This window comes from Solea senegalensis, linkage group LG6 (assembly GCF_019176455.1).
Source record: "Solea senegalensis isolate Sse05_10M linkage group LG6, IFAPA_SoseM_1, whole genome shotgun sequence".
NCBI classification, from domain to species: domain Eukaryota; kingdom Metazoa; phylum Chordata; class Actinopteri; order Pleuronectiformes; family Soleidae; genus Solea; species Solea senegalensis.
Genome location: NC_058026.1, coordinates 7,881,329 through 7,902,184, shown reverse-complemented (window position 1 = coordinate 7,902,184; position 20,856 = coordinate 7,881,329). Strand labels below are relative to the sequence as shown.

The following is a 20,856-nucleotide window of genomic DNA, read 5'->3' as shown; positions in this document are numbered from 1 at the left end:
CACTCGTATTCTTCAGTAGTTTGTTTGTACCTGTGCACATATTAACATTTGTACACCGGTCACGCAATGTCCTTTCACATACGTGCCATATGATGCCATAAATGACTGAAACGGAATAATCGTCGGCAGAATGTATCTCTAATCCTATTGTTTCCCGATTGTTTCCAAAAATGAAAGACACTTGCATTATAACTTTCTGACTCCACAGTTACCTGTCTTTACTTTCATCTGATGTGGAGAAAGCATCATGGTGATAATTGATATTCATGACATCGTGATATGATGTGGATACATCTCTGATGCTTAAAATTGTCTCTAGCTCCATTATTCGTGGGTATACATTCATTTGCCACACACCTGGTCAGCTACTTGCTAATGCAAAATATCTACTCAGCAAATGACGTGGCAGCAACTCTACGATTTTTAGCATTGTAGGCGGGGTCAAGACGACCTGCTGAGGTTCAAACCAATGGTGGTGAAGAAAATCACTTGGATGATGGCATTATTGTTGCTGGCTGACTGGTCCGAGTATTTCGGAAACTGTTGACCCACTGAAGTTTTTATACAGAATGGTCATTAAAAAGAGAAAATATCCAGTAAGCATCAGTTTTCTGAGGGATGAGGCCTTGTCGATTTCGTTTCAGTGTCTTCAGTGTGTATCTTATGTACAACAGCTTGAGCTCAGCTTAGCACATAGATTGTGAACTGCCCATCAGGCAGTGGAACAACCACTCACGTAAGAAGTGAAACTAAACTGGAAGTAGTCGGTGACAGTACTTTCAGCTACTGATAATACAGTCTTGCGATCCCTTCAGGCAGCTACGTATCTCTCATTCACACTGTGACTAATGTGGTGTTAATGACTCATGATGATATTGTCACAGTTGGAGGTTACAGTGCAGACTTGTGATTCTTCATCAATCAGTTAGATATGAATATTTTCACATGAGCTCACACGTCCATCCTTGCACCCAGTGATTTGAATTTGGTCTCTTAGAAATGATGACATTGTATCTAATTGGTCAGGTGTAACTTGTTCAAGGCTCAAACTAACGAGTAATTTAGAACGAACAAAATGTTGTAAGGAAAAATGTCTTTCTAAAACGTGATTACTTTGTTGAAGTGCAACGATCTCACTTTATGAGACAGCCCTCAGGTTGTCGTTGACACCCATGACAGTCAGCAGACTGTTAAGTTGATGCAGTGAGGCAGAAAGGGACTGCAAGAACTGTATGAGTGCAAACAATAAATGCAAACACAATAGCTGGCTCTTCAGATCAGAGCGAGTGAGGGAAAAATGGAAGAGTGAGAGAGAGAGAGAGAGAGCACTTAAAAGTTTTCTCTATTTGGAAAACAGCGTTTCAGAGGCATAATCAGACAGAACCATGCCCCCTTACTGATCACATCAGTTAAGGACCAACAAGCTGCTGCACCCATTTGCTCCACAATCATATCTTTTTAAAACTTTTCCTGATCCTTTGGGCTCTCTCATTTTATGGCACTGTCATCTCAGATGATACCATTTGTGCAAGTTGCATTTTTCTGATAAGTGTTGGAGTGAATTTACTTTCACTTGATTCATTTTTAACCTGGATAAAGGATGAAGATTCTTCTTGTCGTGGTTTACTGCTTCTCAGGTGAGTTTTGTTGTATCAGAAAAAACAATGCTTTTATGCTTTATTGCTATATATACATCTATAAAAGTATAAATGTCCTTTTAAACTTGTTTTTTACGACAATTGCAGAAGCTCTGAAGTTGTGGTGGTCGTCTCAAATAACTTCTTAAACATTGAAAACACCTCAATAATCAGTTAATCTATATTGTGATGTTTTAATGAGAGGAAAAACATGCACGGCAATTTTCCAAATACAGAACTACTCACATACAAGTATATTGCTAGATAGTGTACTAGTAAAAAATAGTACATTTAAATACATAAACTAAAAACAAATGTTTATTTTTTTTTTTATTTTTGTTGTGAATCAGTGTTGTTCCATTCATATCTGTTTAGTGCCTCATTCATCCAGGTCATAATTACCTTCATCAAGGAGGTCATGTTTTTGTCTGTGTTTGTCAGCATAGCTCAAAAAGCAAAGAACCAATTATAAATTCACTTTGTTTTAGATTATCCTATCCAAATCACATCACCACTTGAGGGATTTGTTTTCTCCTTGTGCTTTATCTTGCTATGCAAAGTTATCGAATCAGATTCTTGGGGACATTTGCTGTGGTTAAACCCGGGTATTGTATCCTCTGCAGGTTGTGGTCAGCGCTCATAATGCTCCAAACCGTTTCTTCAACTGCTTTCAGACATTCACTGAAATGTGGATATTTCTCTTGGAAATTGTCTGAACACACTGGAGAATACAAGGAGAATACAAATGTCACTGTGGCGATTGTTCTGAACATGTCCTACCAGTGCCTTTGTCAAATTACCGTAACATTTGTGGGTGAGCCCACGTGAAAATACAGCATGAGATTTTCATGCTGTATTTTGTAAATGGGGCCCCTTGGGTTCAGGATTAGTAACGACTTCAACTCATGACCAGGGAATCAAGTCTTGTCCTTGAACTGGTCTTTGAGAGCTTGATCATTGAGAAAACAGACTTTGACTTTTACTGCAGTTTTGTGAGGTGATCTCTTTTGTGTGCTTGTAGATTTTTTTTAGGGCAAATGCAGTACGTATGCAGTGCACTGAAGGCCCATTATTTATGTGTGTGGGTAGTAGAGCACTCATACCATCTTCAGCCTGTCTTGTCACTCAGTGCAATTAACCCGATGGGTCTGACTGGGATCTGCCAACTGGGCCAGGACCTTGTCCTTATGGTAATGGTGAGGCTAATCTGTCCATGCATCCCTCACTTGAATCTTCCATAAATGTCCCTGCTGTTGTGAAGACGTCCAACCCAGACAACCTTTGTGTAAGGAATTAGTGCTGGATGGCAACGGCTGGTTTTGGTTAATGATAGAAGAATTGAACGCACATCACCTTTGGTTCTAACGGTTCGGGACGGGCAGATTACAAAGTGCAAAAAGAAAACAGGTGAGAACACAATGTGAGAACACAATGTTTCGATCCAGTGTGGTGAGAGTGATTTAATTAAAAAACTGAAAAAAATCAGTCTCCTCAAACAAAGTAATTGGTCATGGGCCATGCATCTCAGTACATTCCACAGTCCACTGACTGGTTATTTCCTGTCTGTGGGATTATGATTGAGATGTGTCCGGCTTTGTCTTAGCATGTTTTTATTTAAGTGTACACTGTATTTATTTTTATAGTATGAACCCTGTTTAAATGTCTATTTGACTGTGTCTGGTAGTACATGGGTCTTGTTTAACTTAAACACAGATGAATGAAATGTGTTAAAGGAATACTTCACCAATTTGCATTTAGCTTTGTATTATTAGAATAGGGGTAGTGCTAGAGTCGAGAAATATCCTCATTCTTACCACCAGTGACACTTGATCCAAGGCTTGAAACTGCAACGCTAATTGCGCACTTTTTAGACCCACTCGTAGGAGGTGGTGTCCGCCATCTTTTCTAACAGTTAACCCCAACAGAACCAAGTGTCACTGGTGGGCACGTAACAAAGAAAAGAATGAAGACGTTTTTCAACTCAGGGGAAACTTAGGTTGGGAAGCACAATTTTTTCAAAAATACTACCCCTATTCTAATAATACAAAGCTAAATGCAAATCGGTTAAGTATTCCTTTAATTGCTAGGTTTTGTTATTATGGGATAATACCAGGAGCTAAGCAGCTGCTGCCTGTGAACTAACAGATGCCACAAGAAATCTTTATCTTTCATACGTTTTCAGTGAATCAACGCCTGTCTAACCGAGCACTTTTGCCCCTTCATACAACAGCTGTGTGTGTCAGGACGTCAGGCGTGCTGGAAGTGAGCGGCCATGTTGGAGGAGAGGTCTCCATCCACTGCTCTGTCGGCGGGACCAAAGCCAACAACACGGAACCCAACAACATGTACTTCTGTAAAGGAGTCTGTGCCAGGGAAAACATCGTCGTCGAAATGGAGAAGCAGCGGTCTGATGCCAGCGGGGAGGGGAAGTACAGCATGGAGGTCAAAAAAGGATATGGACTCTTCAATGTGACCATAAAGAAACTGACGAGAATAGACGCTGGCCGATACTGCTGTGGAGTAGAGGAAACATTTAATGTGTTGCACCAGGAGATTAATCTCTTAGTTCTGGATGGTAAGATTTTAGCATATGGGAGTTGAATTTTTGTCTGGACAAATCCCTAATTCAGGTAATATTATATGAACACAACTGTAGCAGTCAACGACAGAAAAATGATCAATGTTTGATGACAGACTTTTAACAGATAACCTTATTCATATAAATTTCATGTCAGGTCATTAAATATTGAACCTAATAATGTCCTCGTGTAGCCAGCACTTTGGGAACTTGTTTGGCTCAGATTGAAATGATTATATTTACCCATAATATATGTCTTGTGATGCTTCCTGACTCGTACAAAGGAAATCACATTGTCACATGAGTTCACACACAGACACAAACAGAGTCCTCTGCCCTGCTTTTTCAAAGCTCCCACTGTTCCTCCTGGATCTCTGCCCCATGGCAGCTTTCAATCTACCACTGAATCATCCCGAGCGGCAGTGCCACGAACCACTACTGACAAGACAAACAAGCGTGCCACCACCAACCTCACAGGTATTTCACGGTCAATGTCAGCTGCTGAGTCCCCGTTGCACACCTCAGACAAGCCTAATAATAATGCTTTGGTCAATATTTCCACCCCCATCACCCCTCAGATGATTTGTTCTTATACTTGGATGATTGTGCAGAGTTTCACAATGTTACTTAACCATTTTAGTAAGTCTAACCCTTACTGTATTGTAACCCATACCTAGTTTCACTGCCACATACTTGACTCTGCTGTTTGCAGACACCACGGTGGTCATCATTATTTCTGTGAGCCTGGCACTCCTGGTTTGCGCACTCATCCCTCTTGTATTCTATGGAAACTGGAGGAGCAATTCAGGTGAGACAGGTGGCACACGGACAGATATGCTGTTTGCACGTACGCTATACGTGCAGCAGGGGAACTCAAACTCTTGGGAACAGGGACCATTCGACCCATTAGATTGTAATGAATCTGGCATATTTGTGTCTTTCAAAAGGTCAAAGCAGATCTGAGGCAAACAAAGACAAGGTGAGTGTCCATTCTCCAAAAACCTTTAGATGAAATGTGAATCTTGAAAAGAGCGGTTGAAAAAAGAACCTTAATGATGACTCTGATTCATTCGCAGGTCGATTACTGTGAGGAAAACGCAGATGGCAGCACCTCCACTATGGGCATGGTGAAGCTGCAGTCTTTAGAACTTTATCCAGAGTGCAGTGCTCAGGATCCCTCCCAGTATGCTGCTGTCTACCAGGAACTGGATCCCAAAACTCTGGACTGAGCAGAGCTAATTCTGTCCCTGAGCTGACATCTTGTCCTATTCTTTGCGCTGTATTTAATCAAGTTAAGGACAATTTGAATTTTACACTCCTCCTTTACATGTCAGGTATTTGGTGCATCATGTTCTACATTTGTGAGAGAGCTAATGCTCTGTGGTATTCTTACTGTGGTACGGTGACATCCCTGCTGCCCTGTACGTCCTCCAGAATGTTGAATAAACCTCAGTGGGACAAATAAGGTGAAAATGGAAGAGGTATTTTGATGCAAATATGGTATTAAGACTTTTGCTACTACTCAATGAGCATGGCGCTGTGTTTTTTGCTGTTGCTTGTGCATATTTAACACTGATTAACAAAGATTAATATTCTCTTCAAAACTACATGTGGCTTCCCGATGAATGTTAATCTAATATTACTCTAATGTGTGTTCTGAAGCAGGAGCATGTGTTACCTCATATTACAAAACCATCAGATGCCCACATGTGACCTTGCTGTGTAAAAGTGTCATGTTAACAGTTTTTTTTAATTTTTATTATTAACACGTCTGTCAATAAAAAAGAGCGCCAGCCCCTTCCACATTATTTTTTGCAACTATAAGTGAGCACCTATGGTTGCCTTTAGGTATCATTAAAAAAAAGAAAAGCAGAGGGTCCCCCCAGAGCCAGTGTTTGGTTTGTCCATTCAGAGTTACCATATAAACCAGGTGGTGCAACATGGCAAAGGACCTCCCTCCCACTAAGGGAAGCTCGCTAAAACACAACTGTTCTTCATTTTAGTACATGAGCTTTTATCACTTCACAAGATAAACTAGAGAAAGCATGCAGAGAGTGCAAACCTCTGCCACGGCAGGTCTGTCTCCTACAGTAGATCACCTCAAAATGAACTTATATCCCTATTAAAATGTGTCCTTTACTTTTTGTGTTGTTCTGCTCACAGACAGACAAACATGGCCAAAATACTTCCTCCCTGGCAGAGATAATTAAAGTTCCTTTAAAACTGTGACAGAAAGAACTCATGCTGGCCTGAGCATACTGAAAAATACGCTAAATAATGTGAAGCCATGATGACACTGAAACTGTGTGGGATGTTTCATCTGTTTGGCATCTGCTGCATATGCACTAGTTGTGCACTTGTACAGTCAAAACCACAGGAAGAGGCGAGTCCTTTGTGCGCCGGTGAAGATGTTATTTCATTTGCACACAGCAGTCCACAGGTAGAGCATGAAGACAAGCCTAAAGTGAGAAACAATTACAGACACCCCATCAGCCAGAATGAAGACCTTCTCTGTTTTCTGTTGTCTTTTATATGGTAAGTGTCTTCCTACAACAGGGACTTTTATATTTTGTGAACATTCAAAAACACTTCATCTCTTGTCACGCTTTTGTATTTTTGGCAGCGACATGGACGGAAGGAGACAAAATAATTGGGATAGAGGGATTTGAAGGGGGACAAGTCTCATTCCAATGCTCACACAGACTCGCCTCGAAATACAATAAGTACTTTTGCAAGGATCCGTGTACAGCAGACGCACTGGCTACAGTGAAATCTGGTGGACGTGCAGAGTCAGAGCGGATCACTCTGGTGGACTCAGGGGACGGAGTCTTCAGTGTGACCTTCAGTCAGCTCAAGCGCTCAGATTCCGGGACATACTGGTGTGCAGTGGCCCGGCCTGGTTTGGATACATACACTGAAGTTAGCTTGACTGTAAACGAAGGTAAGACTCATCGTGTAGGTGCAACTGTTACACTGAATTATTTGACAAGCCTACTTTTAGTTTTCTTTCTGCATTCCCCAGCATTTGAACACACACACACACACACACACACACACACACACACACACACACACACACACACACTGCATCATTAGAACCTAATCATATCATTTTATATCAAAGTCACAGGGTACTTCAAATGGAATTATAAATGAAAGACTGCAGTGTTGTAAACATGTTGTTTATTATTGTTATAATTTATTTATTTATTTTTTTAATTGTATTTGTCCTTGCATGCATGTACAGCTTCTGAATCCACCACTGATCCCCAACCGGTTGTTACAAATAAGACCACTGTCATAACTGACATTTCTCCCACGTGGACATTTCCGAGTTTCTCCTCCTCAACACTGTCAGCATCGGATTTAGGCACCAGTTGGCCTACAAACCGGTCCACAGGTCAGAGGGAAATGTTAAATCCTTTCAAACGTAAAATTATTGATAGGATTGGTGGAATTGATAATCATCGTCCTCCTCCTTACAGCTTCAAACAACACTCATCCAGGAGAACAGAGAATGAGCATGAGCACAGGTGAGTTTCTGTCCAAGAGTGTATGCGGTGCATGGATGTCAGCTGGTGATGGACAGGTCTGTGTTTAATTGGTCAGCATCTTTCATGTCTTTGGACCAGGCACCGTGTTGTACGCGGCCGCTGTGCCTGTTGTCGTGCTCGCTGTCTTGGTGCTGGCAACGAGGTTCAGGAAGCGCAGAGAAATCTCAAAACCTCCGGCACAAGTGTGCTCCAACGGCAAAGACTTAATCAGTGCAAACGGAGGCGAGGTATGAGACAGACACGCCAACACATTAGTGTGTGTCTTTAAAGTCTGTAGAAACATAAGAGCTGTTTCTGAGCAGCAAATTAGATTTAGTGTGAAACCGAGCAAGTTTCTTTTCCTTGTTTCTGAGGTCAAATTATGAGGAGGGTTTTTCCAAATGTCATTGGAACCACATTGGCCTTTATTTCTGAAGTGGCTTTTAAAATTGATACAGGACTATTGCTTTACTACTGCCAGAAGAGTTAGTTGTAGGACACTCTAAATAGAGTTTATATAATTACATTCTGTCTGTTTGAATAGAAAAACAACTGCTGATTTTTTTTCTCTCTTTGCCATTTTTCAACAGTTGGAGTGTGAGTATGACGACATTGACAAAGAAATGCAGTCAAATAAAATAACACCTGAGAGAGCCTCAACTGCTCAGCACATTAAACTGGATCCGCCAGCACTTTTATCCATAGAGGCAGAATACAGCATACCACTTCATATCTATGAAAACCTCTGCTGCTCCAGAGCCACTGCAGGATCAGGATTTCCAGCTGCAGATCACCAAAACACCCTCGATATCAGCTCAGGGATCAAACCTTTGCCACCGATAATATCTGAAAGAACACACGATGACCGTTTCCGAAAACATACACGTACACCTGCAGCAACGGGAAGTGCTATGAGCAAAACAACAGACATCTACAACAGCCCCCCATCATCTGATCCCTCCAGATCTGAGTCCATGCCCACATCGCTTTGGTTTGGTTTAGATTTATCAGGAATCAGCTGAGTTCATCTCAAAGATGTAATGCTTTTTATGGTCATCTAAACTGTATGATGTACACCTCCACTTATGAGCAACTGCATGGAAGCATATTCCATTCACCTAACACAAGTTTTAAAAAAGATTTTTTTGTGGGGAGGGATCCGTTTTTCCTGAGTGAATCAGATAGCCGAGAAGCTTCCCGTCTTGATCGCTGAATTGAAAGCAAAGATGTTGCAGTTGTTCAGTTTAATCCAGTTTGATATCCAGTGAAATGTCTTTATTTTTCAATTCCTGGTCCAGCAATACTCTTCCATACAACTGTCTTTCACAGTAACTTTTGTTTTCATTTAAAAAGGTATGCTGGGTCCTGTAATCCTTCTTTGTTTTGATTGATAATTTCCTGTACGCTTAGTCAGAGAAGCAACCTTTAAAGGTCCAGTGTGTATGTATTAGCAAAAAGTGAATAGGCATACAAATATTATTTGTAATGGTGTATTTAATTATTTGAAAAAAAAATCCCTTTTGTTTTTGAAGAGTAAGAATAAGCCTATTTTTGTTCTTAAATATATATATAAGTGCTCAGAAATAGGTATTTCTATTCAAGATTTCATTTTGGTCGCCTTTTAGTGACGTCTTCCACTTAACCTGGGCATGTCCAAAGTTCTTGGTCAGATTTGTACGGCCCTCAGCTTCATTCTTATAATGTATTATTTATGGCCAGGGATGGACTGGGGCAGGAAATCAGATAGTATGTTATATCTGACCCCAGATGTGGAAGAGAAGCAGAATTTTGTCTTTTGTTCACTCCTGCAAGGCTTACATTTGAGGACATTGCCAGTGAAAAATGATAATTAATGACAATGAAAATAAAATGATTATAAAACTGCATTTGTATGTAACTTTTATTGTTAAAAACAGGTATGAAGGGACCAAATCTGGCCCTTGTCAATGCTATACCTTCTTGTGCAAACCTTCTACGAAATATTGTCACTTGTAGCCAGTCTCTTGTCTCCATTTGTCCCTTAAGAATCACGACTCATCATTGCTGTTTGCTGCCACCTCCCAAAAAGGCTAATCGAACACTCTAAATCACTGGTGTCAAACACGTTTTAGTTCAGGGGCCACATACGGTGCAATTTGATCTCGAGACCTCCAAATGTTTCCCTTTGTTTTACATTTTATGAAGTATCTTTTCACAAAACAAAACAATATCATGAACAACCTGAGATTTCTTGAGAAAAATAAGTGTAATTTCAACAATATTACAGTCTAAGTTTACCATTTACAGTGCATTACAACTTATATATCACAGTGGATCTACACAGGCACAACACATTGAGTCACAGGTTTCTGGAACTGAAAAATATAGTATTTAACATTATGATTAGGTTCTGATCATACTGCAAAATTTTCACAAATTCATCCTGTGGTCCAGATCGGACCCTGCTGGGCCGACTCTGGCACACGGGCCATATGTTTGACACCCATGCTCTCAAATGTTCAAATGGCTGTTCTCTCTGTGTGTTGGTGAAGTCTGTTACATTCTGTGGTCTCACCAATAGATGTCACTAACACTCACTCATTCTGACACACTGGACCTTTAAAAGTCTGTGCATGTGTTTTGAGTTTCTTTGTTGTACAATTATTTGACATTTAAGGAAAGATCTCATAACTGATCCTGATGCTGTGTCCTCACTGTGAGGCCCTCTCAGTAATTTGAAGTACAATCTGTTCCCTTGATTGAATCTTTAATTAAATATATATATATATATATACATGTTTAGATGATGGAGCATCAAACTTCCCCTTGTTCAATAATAGGACACCACAGTTGAAACATGTATGTGTAAATGAGTGCATGTAACAAGAATCACCTCATAATACAGTGAACGGACTTTGTTGTAAATGTAATGTGTTCATTCAACATTTTTCAGTTTGTAGTTTTGAGTGTTACGTGTGGACAGGTTTATGAAAGTCCATGAAAAAGGAAGTGACACATGGACATGAAAGCTGCACCTGACTGAACAAAGCTTTTTATTCCTTGCTTCTGTAGCAGAGAATGTGTCAGTGTGTGGACTGAAGGCAAACTGGGAGTGATGGGAGCGACCTGGATCTCCTGTAGAACAACTGTGACTGCTGTCATTACTGTGCTGCAAATCAAAGGTAAGCTGCCGTTAAGGTGCTGCGTTAAACTCAAGTTGAGTCAAAGCGCTTCATGGGAACAAATTATTTATACACGTCACTGTTTGTTCCGACAGCTCTGATCAGTGTCAGGACCACATCTGTGACCGGTGTGGAAGGCCAGACATTTTACTTCAGATGTGAGTATCCACAGAGCTGGGAGAGCAACGCCAAGTACCTCTGTCACGCTGACAACATCGACCAGCACCTGATATGGACGGACAAGCACAACCAGTGGGAGACAGACGGACGTTACTCTCTGTACGACAACTGCACCGGAGCCTTCTTTGTTGTCAGGGTGGACAAACTTGTCCCAGAGGACAGTGGGACATACCTGTGTGGTGTGGAAGTCGCTTTGCACCCTGACCATATCAGCATCATACGACTGAATGTCTCTCGAGGTACAGTTTGTCAAACCAAATCACAGCATGACTTACTGTATCCTTCACTCAGACACTTACTGTGCATTTGCTCTGCTGTCACTTTGCCCAACAGACAGTTTTATAGCAATAATTACGATAAGAAATCAGGACACAGGAGTGACATGTCTATACATTCTTACTGTATTTAGGAACTGAATCAGGTCACTTTACTCATGATGTACGTCTTCCTCTTTTCTGAAGTTTCTGTTTCTGTGAAAGTGGTTCTTTTCATGGCAATTACAACTGTGTGTACATTGCACGGTTGTTGTAGTGGTTAGCCTCATACACAATTACAGTAAATAAGATGTGAACAGTATTTATTTTATCTGCGTGTGTGTACTTTGTATTCTTTGTCTTTTCACGTTTTAGTAAATTTGGTAACACCCGATATTCCCAAGGACATCACAGTTGACAGTGAGTAATGTGTATGTGTGTGTGTGTGTGTTCCCATTTGTGGTAATATCATTATTCATACTTTCACAGAAGTGAAATAGTTCCAAACGTATATTCACTCTCTCCCACAGAGCTCAACATGCCAGTGTTCCTGACTGCAGTGATGTGCGTGGCAGCAATGCTGTTTGTGTGTCTGTTTGCACTTTGTCTTATGCCAGCTGATAAGTGCCAAAGGTCAAATCCACCAGTGAACAGAGAGGTTTGTCTGCGACATAAACTTGCATGCATCATGTGACGACGTTGATCAAAATAATTTTTTATGTTTCTGTAATGGTAAATACACCAGTATGAAGACGCTCTTTAACCGGAATGATATTTTTAATTATGAAATATAATAACAATTATTAAATAATTTACAGTTTTACAAAGAAAACTAAAACAATAGTAGAACGCATTATTATTCTGCGATTAAGAAGTCCATTTATAGTTATTTACTTGCATTCCTGAACACAAAGTTTGTTTTAGTGCTAGATTAATTTATGGCTTCTCACAGAAAACACAGTTTTCTATCTGCATCCGCACTGTTTTTTTTTTTATCAGAAAACCCAGTTTTTTTTATCTGTGTCCACACTATGTCTTTTTTTTTAATCAGAAAACCCAGTTTTCTATATGCGTCCATAATGGTTTTTTTTAAATCAGAAAACCCAGTTTTCTATATGCGTCCATAATGGTTTTTTTTTAATCAGAAAACCCAGTTTTCTATCTGCGTCCACACTTTGTCTTTTTTTAGACACACTGTGTTTTTATCAGAAAACGCAGTTTTCTATCTGTGTCCACAGTATATTTTGTACCAGAAAACACAGTTATCTATCTTTATCTAAAAATAGTTTTCTATCTGCATCCACACACTGTTTTTATCAGGTTCTGTTCTTCAGTGGTATATCTCCAATAATTATAAAAAAAATATTCACATTGCATATTAAGAAGCAGTTCACAGTCAGTGGCTTCCTGTTCTCCCTGCAGACTTCATCAGACTATGAGACAATGATGCCCGGTGTGGTGGTGACTGGTCCTGAACTGTGCTGTACCTGTTCGGCTCCAGACTGTCCCGATCGCCCATCTCTGCCAGCGCCGCCTCCTGACCTCTGCTCACACTTCACTTCGCGGCATCGAGAGTCTGACGTCTCATATGTTAATGTGGATGAACCAGATCACATCTGCCAGTATCAACACCTAGACCTCAGCCGCTCAGAGGATCATGTGTATCACATGCTTCAAAGAAACTGTGTACATGAACCTTTGGGAATGAAAAAACAGATTAACAGTTGATATATAAGTCCATCATTCCCCCACATCTGTCTATCTATCTACTTACTGACATGGCTGGGTAAGGAAATTGTTGTAGTTGATATGAGAAAAGTTAATGATTCTTAAGTAAATCAACTTAATATTTCTTTTGTGTGATATATTTTGTTGTAAAATGTGCGTTATTGCATTTCGCGCAAATACAAGCTTGAACATTGTTTTATGATAAATCTCACCCACATAAACCAAGTGATAACATCTGAAGCTGCCATCGTGTTTCATTTACTGGCCTGTTATTTTTAAAATGTTCTCAGTGATGTTTTTGGAGAGGGGTTACACACAGGAAGGTGACCACACAGGAAGTGTACTGACAAAGAGGAACCTTCCACTTTACTCTGCTCTACAAATGCAGAGTGGCAAAGACGGAAAATTAAGGATGAAAAATCAGAAAGGGCAACCGAAAGTGACACTCGACATGGACATGATTTATCTTATTTTGATCTTTTACATAGGCGGTAAGTTTACTGAGGTTACTATTTTGTCTGTCTGTCCGTCCATCTCTCTCTCTCTCTCTCTCTCTATCTGTCTATTTTATATATATTCTTTTTTACTTTTAAAGCTTTGAGAGTGATGAGGGTATTTGTACGTCTGTGGTTTGAGATTTGTAACATAAACTACAACAACAGATTGCACATTTAAAACAGTTCTTTTCATCCACAAACGTGTGACAATGAACAACATAATGTTCTCTAACAACTGCCAAAAATTAATGTAGTGTTATTATTATAAAGGCTAAAGAACCACTGATCTCCTGCAGGACTGTGGCAGACTGAAGCTGTGTCTCTCACTGGAGAGCTGGGGAAGGACGTCACAGTAACTTGCTCCCACACCAACGCGTTTTCCAAGATCAAATATTTCTGCAAGGGTGCGTGCAACGATGAAGACATCTTGATCAGCAGCAGTGTCGGGGGGAAAGATGTACGAGGAAAATACAGCATTTCAGACGAAGGAAACTCGTTCCACGTGACCATCTCTCACCTGACAGAGGAAGACTCAGGAACCTACTGGTGTGGAATAAAAAGATTTGGACCTGACACATACACTAAAGTCAACCTCACTGTCATAAAGGGTGAGAGGATTCTACACCGTATATAAACACCTTTTTATGATTTAGTTATTCTGAAGTTTTTATTTCTGTGAAAATGGTGCTCTTAAAAAATGTTTTTGATCTGGGTCTGCGTGGAGTTTGCATGTTCTCCCCATGTGTACGTAGGTTTTCTCCGGGTTCTCCGGGTTCCTCCCACAGTCCAAAAACATGCAATATGGAGATAAGGTAAATTGGACACTCTAAATTGACCTTGAGCTTGAGAGTGTCTATGTGGCCCTATGATGGACTGGCGATCTGTCCGTGGTGTGACCCCGCTTATCGCCCTATGTCAGCTGACCTGTGACCCTCATGTGGAGGATAAAGCTGTAGAAGATAGATGGATGGATGGATGGTGGCTTTAAAAACAAAAACCCAGCAAACCCTCATACACAATTACAGTAATATTATAACTCTGTGTATGTGTACATACTTTGTATTCTTTGTCTTTTCATGTTTTAGTAAATGTAACACCCACCTTTCCCAAGGACATCACAGTTGACAGTGAGTAATGTGTGTGTGTGTGTCCATTTGTGGTAATATTATTATTCATACTTTCACAGAAGTATAAGGAAGTGCTTTGCATTCACTTGAAAAACATTTTGTTTGGTTTGTTTTTCTGAGTAATTTATTTTTTGCTTTGTTTTCGGAGTCATTTCTTTTTTTTCAATTTCAAAGAGAGCAATTGAAACAATAAATGCATTCATTCCTTTATTGAGGGCTCAATTTAGCAGTAGCAACATGGACTGCTTGTTTAGTTTGCTAATTCATTTTTACTTTCATCAGGGTTTTATACACTGGGAGATAGTCCTGTCTTTAAGTCACAAAGATAGTATTACCATTACTTTGTCGACTTCTGAATTGAGTCAGAAAAACATTATTCAAAAAAACAACCAAAAAATTAATCACTCTCCCCCAAATGAATGCAATGCGCTTCTGTTGAAGTGGAACAGTCCAAACGTATATTCACTCTCTCCCACAGAACTCAACTTGCCAGCGTTCCTGACTGCAGTGACGTGCATGGCAGCAATGCCGTTTGTGTGTCTGTTTGCACTTTATCTTTTGCTGACTGATAAGTGCCAAAGATCAAATCCCCCAGTGAACAGAGAGGTTTGTCTGTGACATAAACTTGCATGCATCATGTGACGACGTTGTCACCAAGTCCATTATTTGATCAAAGTCATTTTTTATGTTTCTGTTATGGCTAATACACCAGTATGAAGAAGCTCTTTAACCGGAATTATATCTTCAATGCTAAAATATTATTGTTATTATTAAATCATTTACTGTTTAGCGAAGAAAACTGAAAAAACAGTAGAACACATTATTATTTTGTGATTGTGAATTATGGTTATTTACTTGCGTTCACAGAAGCCCAGTGAGCCAGCTCAATTTTGAAAATTAAAAACCTGAATTCAGTTATTTGCCAAATAAATAACTACCCATTTTTTTTGGTTTGTTTTAAAGAAGGTTTTTGAAAGCCATATCAGGAGTGTCAAACTCATTTTAGTTCCAGGACCACACACATTGTGCAATTTGATCTCAAGTGGACCGGACCAGTAAAATAATAGCGTAACAAGGCAATCAGAGATGGCAGACTTCACCCCATTCACGCAAGAGGCCTCTGTCGGCCTATATGTGTAACAGACTCTGTGTGTTTGATTGTGCGTTCAAATCCATTTCAGAGTCAAAATTCTTGGGCCTCTGTTGCTCATATTACAAGGAAGCGCACACACACAGACACACAGAGCTACCAAAAACAATACTTCACTCCCACTCTGTGGAGTGAAGTAATAACTCATAAGTACAGGCCCACAGGCCGTATGTCTGACAGCCCTGGTGAATATAATGAAATGCAACTGTCAAATGAATATCAAGCCAGATAAGTTCCACATGATTCTCTCTATGGTTCTTAAAAGTGAATTCTACTCCTCAAAATACACAGTCATTCGGCAGTTAGCAATGTCTGTGTGGAGCAAGAAACATTTATCCAGTCAGTTAGTGTCTGTATTGTGTTACGTGGTTTTAACCCTTAGTGTAGGGCTGTAATTCCTGTCTGAGTGCGACAACATTCTCACCTGGTTAAATTCTGGCCAGAGGAATGTTGCGATCTTATGGAGGTCCTGTATTATCACTTTGCGCGTGAGCCGGTCCTCGTGCCGTTTAAGCTTGCTGAGGGGAGTCCAGGGCATTGGGCTGACAGTGGCACTTCAGTTTCACACACGATTAAGTGTTGGATACTTGTCTCCCTCAAGTTCTCACGGAAGAAAGGCTTCCGAAAATCTATCAAATAAACTAAACCAGCGAAGTGAACTTTAAAACTGTGATGTATTCGCAAATTTTAATCCAATTTCAAACACTTTCAGTACTTTTTTGCTCAGGTGTGTTTATATAATTGGTGAAAATAAAATGTTTTTTTCATCAGATTGCCATGGCTGTGCCAAAAAAAAGATATAAGACACTATATATTGCACATCCTTATACTCTCTGCATATACTGTACCTTTAAAAAATAGTAATGGAAAAAAACAGCCAAAATCCTGTGTTTTCTAAGGGTTAAAAAGGGTTTCCAGTTCATTCTGTTCTTCAGTGGTATATCAACAAATAATTATAAAAAAATATTCACATTGCATAGTAAGAAGCAGTTCACAGTCAGTGGCATTCTGTTCTTCCCTGTAGACTTCCTCAGACACCAAGACAATGATGCACGGTGTGGTAGTGACTGGTCCTGAGCGGTGTGCGGTTCCACGTTGTCCTGATCGCCGATCTCTGACAGCGCCGCCTCCTGACCTCTGCTCACACTTCACGTCGCGTCATCGAGAGTCTGTCGTCTCATATGTTAATGTGGAGGCACCAGATCACATCTGCCAGTATCAACACCTAGACCTCAGCCGCACAGAGGATCATGTGTATCACGTGCTTCAAAGAAACCGTGTACATGAACCTTTGGGAATGAAAAAACAGATTAACACTTGATATATAAGTCCATCATTTCTATCTATCTACTTACTGACGTGGCTGGGTGAGGAAATTGTTATAGTTGATATGAGAAAGGTTAATGATTCACAATCTTAAGCTAGACAACTCGATATTTCTTTTGTGTGATTTATTTTGTTGTAAAATGTTGTACAGTGTTTTATGATAAATCTCACCCAAATAAACCAAGTGACAACATCTGATGCTGCTATCGTGTTGCTTATTTCATTTACTGGCCTGTTGTCTTTTTAAATGTTATATATTTTTGGAGAGGTGTTAGACACAGGAAGGTGACAACACAGGAAGTGTACTGACAAAGAGGAACCTAAAAATGCGGAGTGTAACAGACGCAAAATAAGGGGTGAAAAATCAGAAAAAGCAACGGAAAGTGACACTCAACATGGACGTGTTTTATCTTATTTTGATCTTTTTCATAGGCGGTAAGTTTACTGAGTTTACTGTTTTGTCTGTCTGTCTTATATACAGTATATATGGTTTTGTTTTACTTTTGAAGCTTTTAGAGTAATAAGGGTATTTGTAGGTCTGTGGTTTGAGATTTGTAACAAAAAGAAAAACACATTTAAACCAGTTCTTCTCATCCACGAACAAGTGACAATGAACAACAAGATATTCTCTAACAACTGCCTTTTTTGTGTGAAATATCTTTACCTTTTATTGCCTCAAAAAAATAATCCACAAGAAACTATCAGAACTATGAAAGTCGAAATTCTGAGATAAGAAGTGTGCATGCGCCTCAATGGCAATGTTTGTAATGGCCCCATCATTCATCACCTTGCTGGCCTAACCACGCTCAATAACTATAACTATACCATGAGGTCACTATAACAGGTGACTTTAGTTAAATCGTATCGTTAAGTCTTTTAAACGTCAGACTGAAAGACTTAACTGTCTAACATCCTATGTAACTAAAGTCACCTGTTATAGTTACCTCATTTAAGATTGCACATTGTGAGCGTGGTTAGGCCAGCGAGGCGATGGATGAAGGGCCATTACAAACATTGCCGCCTTTTAACTCATAATTCTGACTTTTTATCTCATACTTACTTATCTCATATTTACATTTCTTACTTTGAGGATATTTTAATTATCAAGGCTTAAAGATTTACCTCTTTACCTTTTTCTGGCAGAAATGGGCTTCCATACAGAACAGAGCAAACTGTAGTGTAATGTAGTGTTATTATTACGAAGGCTTAAAGGCTAAAGAACCACTGATCTCCTGCAGGACTGTGGCAGACTGAAGCTGTGTCTCTCACTGGAGAGCTGGGGAAGGACGTCACAGTAACTTGCTCCCACACCAATGCGTTTTCCAACATCAAATATTTCTGCAAGGGCGCGTGCAACGATGAAGACATCTTGATCAGCAGCAGTGTCGGGGGGGAAGATGCAGGGGGGAAATACAGCATTTCAGACGAAGGAAACACGTTCCACGTGACCATCTCTCACCTGACAGAGGAAGACTCAGGAACCTACTATTGTGGAATAGTCAGAGTTGGACGTGACACATACACTAAAGTCATCCTCACTGTCAAAAAGGGTGAGAGGATTCTACACCGTATATAAACACTTTTTTATGATTTAGTTATTCTTCATCACTTATGACATGTCTTTCTTTCTTCTCAGAGGACACAGGTAGCGATGAAACAATCACCTCTTCTGGTACGAGTGAGTCATTGTGTCAGTTTTGATTTGGATGGAAAGTGTGTAGATAAATATGAAAGCGTTTGAAAGCCTGACTTGTACTTTGTCTCTTTTCCAGAGATGTTGGTGTACATTGGTGCAGGTCTCACGCTGCTTTCGCTGGTGCTAGTGATGGCTCTGCTGATATTCTTTAAACATCGAAACAGAAACATGGGTATTTCGTCTGGTATATAACAAAAATCAATAATTCACAGACTATATGGTGTGAATTTTAGGGATCCCATCGTAGAGAATGACCATGCAGACAACAGCAAAACAGCAAAACCTATACATTAACAAACTTCTGCCAAACACATAATGTTCGTCTTAAAGAGATGTGGCAACCATTCCATATTTTCATTCAACACCATTTAATATGACCATGAAAAACATGATTTTTAAAAGTAGACTTTTAACATGTGAGAGAATGGGAGCGTTGACCAGAACTATCTCCGCTTTTAGGTGATTTTAAGAAAAACTGCACGCCTTATGAAAATGAAAAAAACAGACAATGTTAGAAGTAACAGTTTGTTTAGAGATTTTTTGTTATTATTTTCCTGGAGTGTGTCACTGTAGGAGCACACGCAGGCACGCTAACTACAACTTTTTTTGTCTAATTTTGGACGACATACTAAACTATGACATTTTGGACGACATACTCCACTATGACATTTCAGTGCAATTTTGAAATACATACTTATCTATGAATTTTTTTGTGCGATTTTGGACGACATACTAAACTATGACATTTTGGTGAGTTTTTGGGCGACATATTAAACCATGACATTTTTATGACTTTTGGACGACATACCATACCATGACTTTTTTGTCAAATTTTGGGCTGCATACTAAAATATGACTTTTTAGTCAAATGTTGGACGACATACTATGCTATGACTTTTTTATCAAATTTTGGACGACATACTAAACAATGACATTTTCGTGACTTTTTGGACAACATACTAAACTATCAAATTTTTGTGCGACTTTGGATGACATACTAAACTTTCACAATTTTGTGACATTTTGGTTGGCATACTATACTATGCTATGACTTTCTTGTCAAATTTTCTCAAATTTTGGATGACATACCAAACTATGACATTTTTGTCAAATTTTGGACGACATACGAAAGTATGCCTTCTTTGTCAAATTTTGGACGTCATGCTATACTATGACTTATTTGTCAAATTTTGGACGACATACTAACCTATGACTTTTTGCCAAATTTTGGACGACATACTACACTATGACATTTTGTCAAATTTTGGACGACATAATATACTTTGACTTTTTTGTCAAATGTTGGACGACATACTATACTATGACTTTTTTTTCAAATTTTGGACGACATACTATACTATGACGTTTTTGTCATATTTTGGACAACATACTATACTATGACTTTTTTGTCAAATTTTGGACGACATACTATACTATGACTTTTTTGTCAAATTTTGGACGACATACTATACTATGACTTTTTTGTCAAATTTTGGACGACATGCTATACTATGACTTATTTGTCAGGTGGGCCGACATACTAAGTATGACTTTTTGTCAAATTTTGGGCACGTCATACTTTTACTATGACATTTTGTCCAATTTTTGGACAACATACTAAGGAGTATGACAATTTTGTTAAATTTTGGATGACATACTAAACTATGACTTTTTGCCAAATTTTTAGACTGACGTGCTACACTATGACATTTTATCAAATTTTGGGCGACATACTATGAGATTGACTTTTTGTCAAATTTTGGACGACATACTAAAGTATGACTTTTTTGTCAAAATATGGACAACATACTAACCTATGACTTTTTTGTCAAAATATGGACGACATACTAACCTATGATGTTTCTGAGTGATTTTGGATAACATACTATACTATGACTTTTTTGTCCGATTTTGGACGACATACTAAAGTATGACTTTTTTGTCCGATTTTGGACGACTTACTAAAGTATGACTTTTTTGTCAAATTTT

At 39.3% G+C, this 20,856-nt stretch overlaps 5 protein-coding genes across 6 annotated transcripts; all 5 read left to right on the top strand.

Annotated features, from left to right (window-relative positions):
• The first annotated feature begins 1,378 nt into the window (after positions 1–1,378).
• Positions 1,379–6,013, top strand: LOC122771389. Its single transcript, XM_044028939.1, has 6 exons — positions 1,379–1,637; positions 3,868–4,212; positions 4,567–4,692; positions 4,928–5,023; positions 5,163–5,194; positions 5,292–6,013. The coding sequence occupies exons 1-6, from the start codon at positions 1,601–1,603 to the stop codon at positions 5,442–5,444; spliced, it is 789 nt and encodes a 262-aa protein (XP_043884874.1). The 5' UTR covers positions 1,379–1,600; the 3' UTR covers positions 5,445–6,013.
• A 585-nt stretch (positions 6,014–6,598) lies between these two features.
• On the top strand, positions 6,599–9,634 carry LOC122771385 (CMRF35-like molecule 1). Its single transcript, XM_044028936.1, has 6 exons — positions 6,599–6,750; positions 6,839–7,156; positions 7,463–7,615; positions 7,701–7,748; positions 7,848–7,996; positions 8,339–9,634. The coding sequence occupies exons 1-6, from the start codon at positions 6,714–6,716 to the stop codon at positions 8,768–8,770; spliced, it is 1,137 nt and encodes a 378-aa protein (XP_043884871.1). The 5' UTR covers positions 6,599–6,713; the 3' UTR covers positions 8,771–9,634.
• A 1,160-nt stretch (positions 9,635–10,794) lies between these two features.
• On the top strand, positions 10,795–13,311 carry LOC122770601. Its single transcript, XM_044027550.1, has 5 exons — positions 10,795–10,909; positions 11,005–11,328; positions 11,719–11,763; positions 11,874–12,001; positions 12,766–13,311. Exons 1-5 carry the CDS (start codon positions 10,843–10,845, stop codon positions 13,069–13,071), a joined length of 870 nt encoding a protein of 289 aa, XP_043883485.1. The 5' UTR covers positions 10,795–10,842; the 3' UTR covers positions 13,072–13,311.
• A 96-nt stretch (positions 13,312–13,407) lies between these two features.
• Positions 13,408–17,364, top strand: LOC122770600. The gene is made up of 5 exons (XM_044027549.1): positions 13,408–13,562; positions 13,865–14,176; positions 14,654–14,695; positions 15,174–15,301; positions 16,870–17,364. Exons 1-5 carry the CDS (start codon positions 13,454–13,456, stop codon positions 17,164–17,166), a joined length of 888 nt encoding a protein of 295 aa, XP_043883484.1. The 5' UTR covers positions 13,408–13,453; the 3' UTR covers positions 17,167–17,364.
• A 122-nt stretch (positions 17,365–17,486) lies between these two features.
• On the top strand, positions 17,487–19,340 carry LOC122771504 (transmembrane domain-containing protein TMIGD3-like). 2 transcript variants are annotated; one of them, XM_044029117.1, is made up of 4 exons: positions 17,487–17,606; positions 18,410–18,721; positions 18,808–18,849; positions 18,944–19,340. In XM_044029117.1, exons 1-4 carry the CDS (start codon positions 17,567–17,569, stop codon positions 19,057–19,059), a joined length of 510 nt encoding a protein of 169 aa, XP_043885052.1. In that variant the 5' UTR covers positions 17,487–17,566; the 3' UTR covers positions 19,060–19,340. The 2 variants fall into 2 exon arrangements, with proteins under 2 accessions (XP_043885052.1, XP_043885053.1); XM_044029118.1 differs by having other exon boundaries at positions 18,808–18,843; positions 18,944–19,338.
• Positions 19,341–20,856: the final 1,516 nt, after the last annotated feature.

Bases quoted from the DNA above. Each gene is read 5' to 3' on its own strand.
- LOC122771389 (XM_044028939.1), top strand. From the start codon at position 1,601: ATGAAGATTCTTCTTGTCGTGGTTTACTGCTTCTCAG. The intron at 1,638-3,867 runs GTGAGTTTTGTT...TTCATACAACAG, and splicing joins CGTGGTTTACTGCTTCTCAG to CTGTGTGTGTCAGGACGTCA. The intron at 5,024-5,162 runs GTGAGACAGGTG...GTCTTTCAAAAG, and splicing joins AAACTGGAGGAGCAATTCAG to GTCAAAGCAGATCTGAGGCA.
- LOC122771385 (XM_044028936.1), top strand. From the start codon at position 6,714: ATGAAGACCTTCTCTGTTTTCTGTTGTCTTTTATATG. The intron at 7,616-7,700 runs GTCAGAGGGAAA...TCCTCCTTACAG, and splicing joins GCCTACAAACCGGTCCACAG to CTTCAAACAACACTCATCCA. The intron at 7,997-8,338 runs GTATGAGACAGA...ATTTTTCAACAG, and splicing joins TCAGTGCAAACGGAGGCGAG to TTGGAGTGTGAGTATGACGA.
- LOC122770601 (XM_044027550.1), top strand. From the start codon at position 10,843: ATGGGAGCGACCTGGATCTCCTGTAGAACAACTGTGACTGCTGTCATT. The intron at 11,764-11,873 runs GTGAGTAATGTG...TCTCTCCCACAG, and splicing joins CAAGGACATCACAGTTGACA to AGCTCAACATGCCAGTGTTC. The intron at 12,002-12,765 runs GTTTGTCTGCGA...TTCTCCCTGCAG, and splicing joins ATCCACCAGTGAACAGAGAG to ACTTCATCAGACTATGAGAC.
- LOC122770600 (XM_044027549.1), top strand. From the start codon at position 13,454: ATGCAGAGTGGCAAAGACGGAAAATTAAGGATGAAAAATCAGAAAGGG. The intron at 13,563-13,864 runs GTAAGTTTACTG...GATCTCCTGCAG, and splicing joins TTTGATCTTTTACATAGGCG to GACTGTGGCAGACTGAAGCT. The intron at 15,302-16,869 runs GTTTGTCTGTGA...TCTTCCCTGTAG, and splicing joins ATCCCCCAGTGAACAGAGAG to ACTTCCTCAGACACCAAGAC.
- LOC122771504 (XM_044029117.1), top strand. From the start codon at position 17,567: ATGGACGTGTTTTATCTTATTTTGATCTTTTTCATAGGCG. The intron at 18,722-18,807 runs GTGAGAGGATTC...CTTTCTTCTCAG, and splicing joins CATCCTCACTGTCAAAAAGG to AGGACACAGGTAGCGATGAA. The intron at 18,850-18,943 runs GTGAGTCATTGT...TCTCTTTTCCAG, and splicing joins AATCACCTCTTCTGGTACGA to AGATGTTGGTGTACATTGGT.